We start from the raw sequence: 14,203 nt of genomic DNA, 5'->3' as shown, positions 1-14,203 counted from the left end.
GAGAATTGGCAATTTACAGCTACATGTTATGAGGCTAAAGCTCCCCTATTTCTTCAAAAACCAACTACATTTTATGAAGAACAATTAAGAAAATATAAGGGAATAAAGCTTGGCCATATATGGGAGCATGCACAAAAAAACACATTTTTTTTGCATTCACATCCTCCTAATTATTAAAATTTGCACGAATATCCTTTTAAAATTGATATTTGCATGTATATTTTTATAAAATATTTATTTTGTGTGTATATTTTTTCTTTTTTTTCTTGCATATGTACTTACACCATCTAACGCCGTTAAAAAATTAGCGATTTAAAATTTAAAATGCTTGAAATACCCTTAATGGGTAGATATGCAAAAAGAAATATTTATAAGGGTATATATACAAATAACAATTTTACAAGGGTATTTATGCAATTTTATATATCTAGGATGGTTTATATGCAAAAAAATCTAACTTTATTGTTTTTTATTTCAATTTATTTGAACACTCGGATTTGTCTGGTGCCTGCTGGCCCTGCTTTTTTATTTTTTTATAAAAATATTGCTTAAGAAAATAATTGATTCGACAATTAGATAACAAAAAGAGTTATAAATTTTTTTTACTAATCAGAAAATTATTCTATTTTATTCTTGTTCATTTATAACAATTACTATATTTTATTTCATCGAAACATAGTTAGTAATATTTATTGTTATAGATGCATATATAATAGTATGTATTAGAATATAGAAAATGATCGGACTCTTTTAAAAGCATACGATAGATTGCAATGATCAAGCTTCCTTACTACTGCTATACTTATGGATAGAAGGACAACATCAATCATCCCCAAATAAACTTATTAAAGGACTTCAACAATAAAAAGATTTATTAACAACTTCCGCGGCCATATGCTATAAGGCCATCCCCTACATGGTGTACCTTAAGCTAGTTTTTTTTTTGGAGCTTCAATTTTTTAGAAGAAAAAAGATTTAGTATATATAATCTATCTTGTCATAATTTTTTAGCTCTAATGATAAATATTATAAATTTTATATACTAAAAGATAAATGTTGCAAACCTTTCACAGTATTATTAGTATTATACGTACTAACTTTTCCGTACAAGCTATAACAGCTGTAATAATGATATAACGGTTGTTACTTAAAGTAGGTTTGGTATAAAAAGTAGTGGCTTTGAAAAAGCTGCCCACATGTAAAGAATTTTATTTCTTACGACTACTTTGCTCTCGTTCCAACTTTTTCTTTTTGTGAGAAATGATTCCACTTTCCATGGCTTGTAGCATTGAGTGGAGCCGGGGAGACACGGACAATGACATCCATTGAACGAAAAAGAAAAAGAGCCAAAACCAAAACCACATCATGAAGACCAGCTTGCAACCAACGCCAAATAGAGGACACAAACTAAATCAGAAAACCAAACTCTACATCAGTAGTGCAGGACGAAAACATTGTACTCCACCACAGCATCGCCAGTCTTAGGATTGAAGCTGTGCGTCCGGGCCTGGGCATAACCCTGGGCCATCCGGAAAAGCCCACTTCCCCCGATCACCGGCATCTCCCTCACCTCCGAGAACACCGTATTCCGGCCCAATATGGTCACCGTGCTTCCATTGTACTTGCCTTCGGTGAAGGCAAAGTTCATGGACATCAGCAGGCCTGACTCCTCCTTGGATGCCAGCGCGTAGAAACCCTGGGCCCGGCCCACTAGCTTTGAAGTGAGCTCAGGGCCAAGGGTCAGCGCGTCGTCGATCATGACCAACGTGCCGAACCCGGTCGCCGACTGGTTGGCCGAGGCCGCCTGGGCCACCCTGACGGCGCTCGGATCCGGCCCGCTCACGACGTCGTGCCAGAATAGCCGCAGGTGGCTCAGCTTCTGGCGCACCAGCGGCGTCGCCGGCTTTTGACTCTGGAGGAAACTGTGGCGTTCTCCATCCTTGGCTAAGGAGGGAGTGATGGTGCTGATGAATAAGAGAACAAGAATGGAGATCGAAAATAGTTTGCCCATGAGAACCTTCACACACAGAGAGAGAGAGAGAGAGTGGTGAGAATGGGATGGGAGTTTGGGTTATGGTGGGATGAGTGGATCTGTGGATGTGCCTGAGCCCTTGGTGGCTATTTATGGGGACCGTCAACTGTGGGTGGAGGCAAATTTTATTTAATGGGTCTGCTTTCCGGTCTTTGGTCTTTTTAAAAGCGAGTGGGTTGGTGGGGTGAAACTTTCCTCATGACCTTTACCCGAGGAAGGGCATAACTTGGAAATGCAAATAACACTTCTATTAGCTGCTGACTGAAATAAGAATAAAGAAACACTGAATTTTTTTAAAAAAATATTAGAAAATATACTTTTGACTTGGTAAGGTAGGGTCTCAAATTGGTAATCTGGTCATAAATCAAGTCTGAACTTTTAAGTTCAGATCTTTCCTTGTATGAAACCAATCTGATTGAGAGCCATAGTATTTGGAGCTCTGGAGGATCAAGTATAGGGCTATTTTGCACCACTAATACATGACTTCTTAGGAAGACAATGGAGACAGCATGTTGCCATTAACTTGGAAGATTTTCTGATGCATGGTATGAATTCTTATACTTAAATCAAGCCTAAATGAGATCCTTTAGGCATATCAGCATTCTCGTACATGGCCCACTCAGGTACGTACGTACCTTTCGAAAGCTTAGATTCTTGACAAAGCTAGCTTTCCTGAGAAAGTCGATAGACATGACTTGGTTGCCCATCGAATATAAGTATGTAGCAAGTGCCAGAGTCCTTCCATAGTAAAATGGTTTAAAGGTTGTCTTTTTTCTGAAGGGTAATGGAGGAAGTGAATCACTTTCCCCAGATTTATTGAGATGGTAATAAAAAAAGACAACGCTTGTAGATATATACAGAGTAAGGCATGAGAAGAATAGGAGTGCAGAGGGGAGCCTGCTCCTTTCAGTCCGCATCAAGGGTAACAAGTGGTTCAATAGCAATCTATAGCTGTCAAGGAACCTCGGTGCACAGATTTCCCCAGAGCTAAAACAGTGAAGAGTTTTTGTATAAGACCTACAGCCAATGAAGAAGATTTTCTAACAAGAGTCACATACAATGGGTGTAAGTGTAGTCCATAAAGTCAAAAAAAGCAAAAAGTACAAAAAAGATGGAATAGAGTGGTGTCTATCTCAAATTTAAAGTCAAAAAAAGTAAAAAGTACAAAACAATTTCCTTGTCGGGAAGAAAGTAGTTTGAAAATTTAAAAATCCAATACATATGTCCAGCATACTTTATATTTTAAGCTTTCAAAATGTCATGAAATTATGCTCTCAATAAAACTTAATAATTTTTTGCTTAAAACTAGTTTTTATAATTTTTTTAAAGAAGGAAAGGAAGTGATTACAGCCCTATCAACAATACAAATCCAGAGTGCTCCAAGAACTCTCTCCTGAGTTTTGGTGCAGCCAGTTAGCCTCTTGCTAGGTTTGGCTAATGCAAAAATCTACTAGATCATTCAAATTGCTGAAGCTAATTACCCAAAGTTATACAATTCTGTAATTTTTGTACATTTGATATAAGCCAAGCAATATGTTAAATTAAGGAGGAGGACTTTCTCATCTTTCCTTCTCTATCAAAAAATTCCCATTTGTCTCATAAGAGAAAACAGTCGAGCCATTGACACGCGCACAGCTTCCACATTACTGGGAGAGAGAGAGGAGAAGCCACAGATTTGTGAGTGCTACCATCCTTGTTTTTCTTTGGTTGAATAGTACCAGTTTTTATTTTACCTTTTGTTTTTGTTTTCTATTATCTTTAAACTCAAGCAATTATACATCAATTCAGCAACACCATCACCCTCCTATTTTCTCGAGATCAATTTTAACAGGACCGTGATGAGAAGAAGGTGCCATTTTGGAGCAGACATTATTATATGAAGTGCTAAGTGCACTACCTACAATTCCAATGGTGGAGTTACGTGCCGCCTGAACAGATCTAAATTATGCTATTTATACATGAAGAGTTTCACAGATTTATTTAGAGGAAGACTCTATAACAATTATTAGATATCTTTCTGATCCGCTTCCTACCGACAGAAGACTTTATCCACTGGATTGTTGGCGATGATGCATCCACTGCTATCAATCAAGATTTCACATATTTATAGAAAAGCTAGTAGTGCAGTTGATCGGATGGCATCTTGTGTGGCAAATTAAATGGGATCTACATTATAGATTTCTTCAGTAAATCTTCCTATTCAGTTTTGTAATATTTTATTTTCTAATTTCTATGAATATTTTTATGCTCAATTAATTTAAATCATTAGATTTACCAAAAAAAAGTGGTTGACTATCACCTGTGAGACTAAATTTTGGTTCTATGGTGTGTATAAATATCGAAGATCTCTTCGGCGAATAACCGACGTGAAAGTAAACACATGTCCGCATGGATTCTCACAGTACCTCATCATAAAAGAAAAGAGGTCTCCTCTATATCCCTTAGAGTTGTGTTTGAATTAACTCTAGAATGCTTGGTTATACTTGCCTTCAAAGCAAGCCCCACCTACGGGTGCCAAAGTTTGCTACTCAAGATAATTAACCTTTGGACATAATAATTAACATGAACTATTACACGTATGATGACTCCTTTGAATTCCGAAACGGCCTTACTCCACCATGTAAGGATTTCACCCAAGAAAATAAAAAAAAAAAGACAAGGTAGGACTATAAATTTTCAACTTATGCATCTATTTCCATGCGCGTATATGTACCCACAGAACATTAATTTTGTTCTACCACTTGGATAAGTTTATAAGGTGGTAACATCAATGTGATGCACCAAACATGATCATTAGAACGTTCTATCATGTGTATGATCCTAAAGTAATAAAAATGCTGTAAGGGAGGGTGGGGAGGTTGCTCCCAAACATTCTCAACCGTCTAATTCTCTCTCTCTCTCTCTCTGATTTCTTTTTCATCGTGCTGCTTTTTTTTTTTTTTTTTGCATCGGCAGCTCATACTGCTCTAACATGAGCACAACCTGCTACTTCAGAAGCAAAAAGTCTACACAAAGTAAAAGAAAATGAGGATTGCTAAGTCCAAAAAAACTCTCCCGAGTGGTGAGCAGCAAACGAGGCGACCCAGTCAGCAGCTTGGTTCGCCTCTCGAAGGACATGCCTGACCTAGATAGCTTGATACTCCCGTAATATCCATCGCATGTCGCACAGAAGCGAGTGCTCCACCTCCTCCTGCCATCATGTTGCTTTTCAAAGTTCTCTCCTGGCTCTTCCTCATGTAAGCAAAAGTCAAGAAAAGAATTCCCTGCACGAGAGATCTTCAAAGCGGGGTAGTTAAGCAAAGTTATATATAAATTCTAGTCACTCTATTAAACCAACGAGAAGATCGTGGCGATAGAGGATGGCCACATTATAATATTTAATATCATACATATTATAATAGATGAATTTGTGCATGATTCTGATAATTAGTAGAATACTAGCATTGACGAGAGTCCACGATGTAGGTTTCTTTACTCCCGGTGAATTAATTGTATCCCGCTGTCCCCGTTTAGCAGACTTGACCTCTGAATGGAATAAATAAAGGCAACGGTGTTTCCAAGAGCTAACTCCAGCATTGATTGAGAGCATTAGACCAGGAGCTATATTTAAAAGAAAACACAAGTTCCAGTGAATCCAATCCTGTCACGTAAGCCTACACAAGGTGAGCCAATTAGTTTGTGTCACGAATTTTACTACACTCATTATTGCACTCCATTTGTCTTTGCCACCATCGTTTTCCTCTATAAATATAGCTTCCATCTTAGCTTAATTCCATGCCCTCCACGCATTGGCAGAAAAATGGCTACCATCACCACAACCATTTCATCTCTTCTTTTTGGCATGCTCCTCCCATCCCTCTTCCTCCCCACTTGCGGCCTAACTGATGCAAAAACCCAGGCCCATTTCTCCAAACCAGCCCACATGAAGCTAAGGCAGAAGGTAAGCCACCTCCACTTCTTCTTCCATGACGTAGTGAGCGGCCGCAAGGCGACGGCGGTGCCGGTCACCGATCCAGTCATGCCTTTGCCATCGAGCTTCGGCAAGATCGTCATGATGGATGATTTGCCGACGGAGGGGCCGGAGCCGACTTCGAAATCCGTGGGCCGGGCTTAGGGGATGTATGCATTTGCGGCCCAGCAGGAGTTGGGCCTGCTCATGGTCATGAACTTGGTGTTCACAGAGGGGAAGTACAACGGCAGCGTGCTCACCGTGCTCGGACGGAACCCGGTGCTTCACCGGGTACGGGAGATGCCGGTGGTCGGAGGGAGCGGGCTGTTCCGATTCGCCCGGGGCTATGCTCAGGCCCAAACCCACTGGTTGGATCCCAACACGGGGGATGCCATTGTTGAGTACAATGCTTACTGCTGCACTACTGAACTGAACTTAATAGTTGAAGTGCCGCTTGAAGAAATAATTAGCTGTAGGTCTTCTTCTTTTCATTTTTGAGTGTTGATCTTTAAGCAGACCGGTGTCTTTATTTGATACTTTTCTTCCTCGGTAGATGCTGAGGCTCCTTTTCACTGTGTCTTTGTGGGAGTTACCTTCAGTTGGATTAGATTCATAACATAACAGTTTGTTTTATCCCTCGGACGGTACCGCCTTTTTGTTTGCATGGACGGCTTGTCGCTGAGCAGTGAAACAAAAGACGAAGTATTGGTGGCCGTGTGAGACCTACCTGGTTCACAAGGGCGTCTCCACCGAGTCCGGATGCTACTGAATTACACCCCGTGGCCAAATGATCCAGATGATGAGGAATTCATAGAAAGATTTGTCACGCCCCGGCCAGATTCCGCGCATGATATGGCCATACTATCGAAGAGTACGGCCCACGATAACATGAAGCCAAATGTTTCATTTAGTTTTCAAATCCATCTCAAATATAATAGAATAAATATGAATCCAATTTCATTATTTATTAAATAAAAATCAATATTAATTCAAAGCTTCTAAATCCAAACATAAATACTAAGCCTATAATCGTTAATATTCAGAAAATCATTAACTATAAATTTGTAGTCAATTTAAAATACTAAAATTTTTCTATAAAATTGTCAAGCGTGCTAGCACCAACTCCACGTCTAGACCATCTTCTGTCCCTACTGATCCTATTCACCTAGCGAGAGAAAAATAAAATAAAGGTATACGAGCGACACAGCTCAATGAGTAAACCTTTCACTACCTTACTAGATCAAGCATAAGTTTTTCATGCTAATGCATCATTGAAGAAAAATAACAGGTATTCCAAAATAATCATTTCATAACATAGTATATTAAAAACAGGTTATATAGCAAATCATGCATGAACAAATCATCCATCTTTCATCAATAATTTCGTAAATCGTTTTTCATGTTATGTAATCCTATCACGAAATTCAAAATATTGCTCACATATATTTGTGTTATGGTCACTATAACCTGTAACAGGGTTGTCTTCGTAATTGACAAGATTTTATAGTTCATATTTGTCACCAACTTTAATCCATTAGCAGAAGGCCGTTTTCGTTGGATGCTAGCTCCAAGGCGTCGATTGAAATTCATGATCAGATTATATGATAAAACACTTATTTTTTTTCTTAAAACATACACATAAAAAAGTGAAAAATACTAAATGATATGATCAGTTCATAACAGAGCTATTTTCATTAAAATATTAATGAAACTTTATTTCATAATAAAGCATGATTTTCATGATACAAATGCTGATCCAAAATTTTAAGAAAAGTGTTATATTTTCACAAGCAGATTTTATGCATGAAAGACATGATTATAAAAAGTACAAGATCTACTTACAGTTCAAAAACTAGTAAGAAGTATAAGATTTACTTACCTGTTTCGCCTTAAGCCGTCAAACTTCACTAGTTGATTCAGTCAACCCTATTAACAACATTAAAAGCGAGATTAATTTCCATTTGAAATAAATAAGAAAGGAGAGAGAGAGAGAGAGAGTTGGTCGAGTGACAGTGTTCAATGGTTCAAGATGGTTTAGGACCGAGCGACTTGATCAACAAATCATAGGGCATAAACTCGATCAAGGCTTAGATTAGCCAACATGGTTCATCAATGAAGGTTTTAAGGACATTCAACAAGGCTAGGATGATCAGTCCAGTAGGTAGCCCGGGCACCAGAGCAGAACTGTGCCCTTTATAAGGTTAACTCGGGTTCGTAGATCAAGTCAACAGGACCCGATACTGGGTTCCTTGGACATTCTAGAGAGAGAAAGTGAAGAGAGAAAGTAGAGAGGAGAGAGAAGGTGGAGAGAGAAAGTGGAGAGAGGAAAGAGAAGGTAGAGAGAAAGTGGAGAGAGGAGAGGGAAGGTAGAGAGAGAAAGTGGAAAGAGAAAGTGGAGAGAGAGAGAAAATGAGAGAGGATAGCTCTCTTTCTCTCTCTCATCCTCTTCTCTTCTTTTTCTTCCTTTGTTCTTTTCTTCTTTCTTCTCCCATAGCAACAACAAAGAAAAGAGGGGTGGCTGATGATGGTGACTGCAACAGTTCGGCGGTAGTGGCAATGGCGGTGGCGATGGCCAGCGGCGGCGGCTGATTGGTGAGGAAATCCAAAAAAAAGACCCAAAAATAGGGGAATCAGACTCTCCTTGACTTCCAGCCATTGGCTGCTCACCGACTGTAGGGTGTTGCCCACAATAACACAAAGCCCATAATAACAATATTCTTTCATATAACATGATAAAATTTGTCCAACTTGTATCTAAATCAAATATTTGAATATTGAAAACTACAACCCAAACTTTATAGTCATCGCTACTTCTATGACAGCTTGTAACTATGCTTTAAGCCTTATTTTTTCAACCTTCATTCATTTATTCTTTTCCGCTCCTAGCAACTTTATTTATCTTAAAAAAATATAAAGAGACAAATGAGCTTTGGAGTTCAGTAAGTAACTGTGCACCATCTTACCAGATCAAGTATGGGTTTTTCCATGTCAATATATCATTTAAAGAAAATAAGAGACAATCCAAAATAAGCATTCATAACACATATATTAAAACAAGTCAAAAGGAACTCATGCATGCATAAATCATTTATTTTCCACAAACATGCTTTCATTTTGCAAATAAATGCATAAATTATTCTTCTAACATTTAGCTCCAAAATCTTGCTCGCAGATATTCGCGCTACGGTCACTATAACCCATAATATGGCTGTTTTCGTAATCGACAAGATTTTATAGTTTACATTCGTTACTAACTTTAACCCATTGGCTGAGGGCCGTTTTCTTTAGATGCTAGCTCTAAGGTGTCGATTGGCCTCCATTTCTAGAGGCAGTCATAGTTATCTGAGAGCTTATAAAATATTTCACAAATAATACTTTAATAAGTAGGTTGAAAATGTTAAATGACATCGCAAAACTTTAAATAATTATGCCATATATGAAATTTTACATAACCATAAGTCATTTACTATTAAGTATTCTAATTATGCCACATATATCATTTTCATGCAATTTTTCATAAATCATATGTAGATCATTTACAACAAAGTATTCAGTAAAGATGCTATTTGACCAAAAATATGGATTATTTTCAACCGTATGCTTGGGTTTAAACTTTTAAAAAAATGCAAGATCAATCATGTCAAATATAATTCATAATTTTTCTTACTAAAAATTAATTAATAATTTAAAATTAATAAGATTTATGCCAAAATTATTTATCTCTGTTCGTCCAAAAATTTTTAGATTCAGTTAGATAACTCCGCTGCACAAAACTGTTTAAAATAAATTACTTGCTATTTACCTTTTTAAAAAAAACAATTCGAAATGGATTTGAGCAGGCTTCAAGTTCTGATTGGGTAAGTCGGATTTGGATATACAAATATAGTAAAGAGAGAATGCTTGCACCAAGGATGGACATTTCTCTCTCTCCCTCCCCTTTTTTTTTTCTTCTCTTTTCTCTTTTCTTATTCCTCTTTTCTTCTTTTCTTCTTTTCTTTTCTTCTTTTCTTCTTTTCTTCTCCTTCATCGCCCTCCCCTCTTTTCTTCCCCGTGAAACTGGAGGGGGAAGGGCGAGAGCCCACCCCACCTAAGACAGAGAAGGGGAAGGAGGCCTCTAGCCCGACGGTGGCGCGGCCGAGGGCCTGCGGGCGGTAGGGTGGAACCACCAGATATGCTCTCCCCCCTTCTCTTCTTCTTCTTCTTCTTCTTCTTCTTCTTCTTTTTCCTTATTCCCGCGGCTCTTTGCCGGATTCCAGCCATTGTCGATCGATCGGAAGGAGGGGGAGACAAGAGAAGGAAATGCGAAGGGTATGGAAGGCCTTACCTTGCTCCGATGAGGCGTTGCACCTCGACCCCGGCGGCACAAGCGAGGGCACAGTCAGCTCAAGCAGGAGAAGGGACGAAGATGGAGGAGGAATGAGAAGATGGATGGAGGTGGAGTGGAATCGAGGGTTTTTTAAGCCCCAGAGAGGGAGGGTAACGACTGGCCGTTCGTTAGTTACAACCGTCTAACGGCCGCGGCGGTTGGGCCTGCCGACTTTGGTCGACTTTGGTCTAAGTTAGGCCCAGTTGGCTTGATTCTTACAGATTGTGTAAGCCCAAACCTCCGCGAGAGGACTACGAATACTGAAGCAAAAGACTGAATCTTCCATGAAATCTATCACATTGAATGCTGTGACGACGACACAACAACAACAGCTATGGTAACCCTTAAATAAAAAGCATGGATGCAAGGAAAATGTTTTGAAAACTAATCCGGCCATGGGCCGGCACCTCCAACTAGAGTACAGCAAATAATACAAGTCTAATTGGTGTAATGTTAATTGGACCACTTTATGGGACGAGTCCCGTTCGAAAGATGCTATATCACATCAGTTAATTTCAAAAATTAATAATATTTAATTATCTTTTGTAGGTCCCTGCTAATTATCAATTATGTTCTATTTAGATGCCCCCATGCAGCTCAGGTGTGGGGTAGGATCATGGACTCACTGTAGGTAGTGACTTCAGTAGAGGACTTCTTAAGCCAGCTGAAGGGAGCTCGGTGGCGATCGAGCACTCTGGAGTGGGATATTAGATGTGCTTATGTAGCCTATCATATAAGGCTAGACAGAAATACCCAAATTTTTCAGGGTAGAAGTATGCACTCGAAGACAGTGGCGGGTAGGGCTGTACTTCACCCCTACCTCCTTGCTTTTTCAAGGTTGATTTTGATGGCAGTATCGTTGACAATAGAGAAAGAGGTGGAGTGGGCTTTGTGATCAGGGATCATGAGTCTAAGCTCATTGCGGCCGACATGTCTTCGATGAATCAGTCAGTGGTGCAGAGTTGAGAGCTGCATGGGAGGACATTGTCTTTGCCAAATGGGTCTTAGGGGCGACTTGTATTCAGCTTGAGGGCGATGCGGCCATAGTGATTGATTGGATTTATAAGAGTGTTGATAGGGACAGACGTTCGGATTGGCATATGCTTTGTTGGATATATGTAAGATTGTGAGTGGGCTGATGGCATTCCGAGCTACCCAATGTCTATCGGAAGGCAAACAGTGTTGCCTCCTATGCGGCGCACTACTCAGAAGAATTTTGTTGGGAGGGCACGGACGCTGCTCCCCCACCCCTTCGTTAGGAATAAAATTTGTTTCCTTTTGCTTCATTATTGGTAGTCTTATTCAAGTCTATATAAAACATTTTTTGTCTAGATTCTCTTTCTTAAAATGTGGTTAATACTTGGAGGTTTTGTTAAGGTACGGATTTTCGCACCGACGCATGAATAGATTTTTAAGAGATTCGTTTTAACTGCAAACATATGAACCAATTTGGAAAGGCCACGACGTTCCAGGAGACCACTCGGACCACCTACTCTGGGATTATGGAGTTGTAAGAGGTAATCAGCTTTTGTAGCTTTGTTGTGGGTGCTCTTGGAGACTGCCATGACCGAAATCTGGAGGTATCACTGGTCCCTCTTGCTCTCACCTACACCTACCCTTAATGAGCCCGTCCCACAAGAGATGCATTGGCCTCTCTCCAATCACATATGTTGCTACCGAAAGCAACATTATTTGTAGGTTCTGATAGCCCGTTTGCAGCAACATAAGGTTTCATCTAATAAATTTAGCTAGGATATGTTATTTAAATTTCTTAACAATATATAAGTATCCAAAATCTATCTAGTTCGTAGAAAAAATGGTACTAATCATCTACCCAAAGGACAACCAATGATCTAAAATTATATTTCCCAAAATAGAGAGGACCGAACATATGTTCTAGCCTTTCAGGCACGCACCCCCTTGAATCGAAACATTGGCAAACTAGATTTCACCCTCACGAAAAAAAAAAAAAAAAGAAGCAGAACAGGAGCCTACCGCAAGTACTACTACTTTTATGCGAACCCTCCTGTGCAAGCTATAACAGCCCTAATAATGATATAGCGGTTGCTACCTAAAGTAGGTTTGGGGAAAAAAGTAGCAGGATTTGACCCCCAAAAAAAAGTAGTAGGTTTGAAAAAGCTGTCCGCATGTAAAGAATTTTACGATTACTTTGCTCTCGTTCCAACTTTTTATTTTTCTGAGCAATGATTCCACTCTCCATGGCCTGTAGCATTGAGTAGAGCCAGGGGACACCGACAATGACATCCATTGAATGAAAAAGAAAAGAGCCAAAACCAAAACCACATCATGAAGATCACCTTGCAACCAACGCCATGGAGAGGACACAAACTAAATCAGAAAACCAACCTCTAAATCAGTAGTGCATGACGAAAACATTGTACTCCACCACAGCATCACCAGTCTTAAGATTGAAGGTGTGCGTCCGGGCCTGGGCATAACCCTGGGCCAACCGAAAAAGCCCACTTCCCCCGATCACCGGCATCTCCCTCACCTTCGACAATGCCGTATACCGGCCCAATATGGTAACCGTGCTACCATTGTACTTGCCGTCGGTGAAGGCAAAGTTCATGGACATCAGCAGGCCCGCCTCCTCCTTGGACGCGAAACAATAGAAACCCTGGGCCCGGCCCACTAGCTTTGAAGTGGCCTCAGGGCCAACGGTCAGCGCGTCGTCGATCATGACCAACGTGCCGAACGAGGTCGCCGACTTGTTGGCCGAGGCCGCCTGGGCCACCCTGACGGTGCTCGGATCCGGCCCGCTCACGACGTCGTGCAAGAATAGCCGCAGGTGGCTCAGCTTCTGGCGCACCGGCGGCGTCGCCGGCTTTTGACTCTGGAGGAAACTGTAGTGTTCTCCATCCTTGGCTGAGGAGGGAGTGATGGTGCTGAATAAGAGAAGAAGAATGGCGATCGAAAAGAGTTTGCCCATGAGAACCTTCACACACACACACACACACACACACACACACACACACAGAGAGAGAGAGAGAGAGAGAGAGAGAGAGAGAGAGAGAGAGAATGGTGAGAATGGGATGGGAGTTTGGGTTTTGGTGTGATGAGTGTATGTGTCTGAGCCCTTGGTGGTTATTTATGGGGACCGTCAGGCGTCAGGTGGGGGTGGGGACTGGTGGAGGAAAATTTTATTTAATGGGTCTGCTTCCCGTTATTTTGTCTATTTAAAAGCGCCTGGTTTGGTTGGGGTGAAACTTTCCCCATGATCTTTACCTGAGGAAGGGCATGGCTTGGGAGTTGGGAATGCAAGTAACACTTCGATTGTTTTTTTCTCTAAAATAAATATTTCGTACCCTTCAAATACGGCCATATCCAAAAATAAAATAAAATAAAATAAAAAATAGTAGAGTACTCTAGGCAGCTTTTTTTTTTTTACCCACAGGACATTTTTGGAGTGGTTGGCATAGAAGGCTCACTTCTATTAACTACCGGCTAAAATAAGAATAAAAAAACACTGAATTTTTTTTAAAAAAAATGTCAAGAAGTATACTTTTGACTTGGTATTAGGTAAGATGGGTCTCAAATTGGTAATCTGGTCATAAATCAAGTCTGAACTTTTAAGTTAATCTTTCCTTGTATGAAACCAATTAATCTGATTGAGAGCCATAGTCTTTGGAGCTCTGGAGGATCAAGTATAGGCCTATTTTGCACCAATAATACATGACTTCTTAGGAAGACAATGGAGACAGCATTTTGCCATTAACTTGGAAGATTTTCTGATGGTATGAATTCTTATACTTAAATCAAGCCTAAATTAGATCCTTTAGGCATATCAGCATTTCGTACATGGCCCACTCAGCTACCTTTCGAAAGCTTAAATTCT

General features: G+C 40.0%; 2 protein-coding genes and 1 pseudogene across 2 annotated transcripts; 1 reads left to right on the top strand and 2 right to left on the bottom strand.

The window, feature by feature from the left end:
• Positions 1–1,211: 1,211 nt before the first annotated feature.
• Positions 1,212–2,109, bottom strand: LOC103719964 (dirigent protein 22-like). The gene has a single exon (XM_008809458.3). The coding sequence runs from the start codon at positions 2,009–2,011 to the stop codon at positions 1,433–1,435; it is 579 nt and encodes a 192-aa protein (XP_008807680.1). The 5' UTR covers positions 2,012–2,109; the 3' UTR covers positions 1,212–1,432.
• Positions 2,110–5,437: 3,328 nt separating this feature from the next.
• On the top strand, positions 5,438–6,875 carry LOC120112127 (annotated as a pseudogene).
• A 5,622-nt stretch (positions 6,876–12,497) lies between these two features.
• LOC103719972 (dirigent protein 22-like) lies at positions 12,498–13,449 on the bottom strand. Its single transcript, XM_008809464.3, has one exon. It carries the CDS (start codon positions 13,295–13,297, stop codon positions 12,722–12,724), a length of 576 nt encoding a protein of 191 aa, XP_008807686.2. The 5' UTR covers positions 13,298–13,449; the 3' UTR covers positions 12,498–12,721.
• Between the last annotated feature and the right edge of the window lie 754 nt (positions 13,450–14,203).

Source organism: Phoenix dactylifera, chromosome 10 (genome assembly GCF_009389715.1).
Source record: "Phoenix dactylifera cultivar Barhee BC4 chromosome 10, palm_55x_up_171113_PBpolish2nd_filt_p, whole genome shotgun sequence".
Classification (NCBI taxonomy): domain Eukaryota; kingdom Viridiplantae; phylum Streptophyta; class Magnoliopsida; order Arecales; family Arecaceae; genus Phoenix; species Phoenix dactylifera.
The sequence above is the reverse complement of the archived record's forward strand: the minus strand, read 5'-3'. Positions and strand labels throughout refer to the sequence as shown.

Coding starts and splice junctions, on each gene's coding strand:
- LOC103719972 (XM_008809464.3), bottom strand. CDS start 13,297: ATGGGCAAACTCTTTTCGATCGCCATTCTTCTTCTCTTATTCAGCACC.
- LOC103719964 (XM_008809458.3), bottom strand. CDS start 2,011: ATGGGCAAACTATTTTCGATCTCCATTCTTGTTCTCTTATTCATCAGC.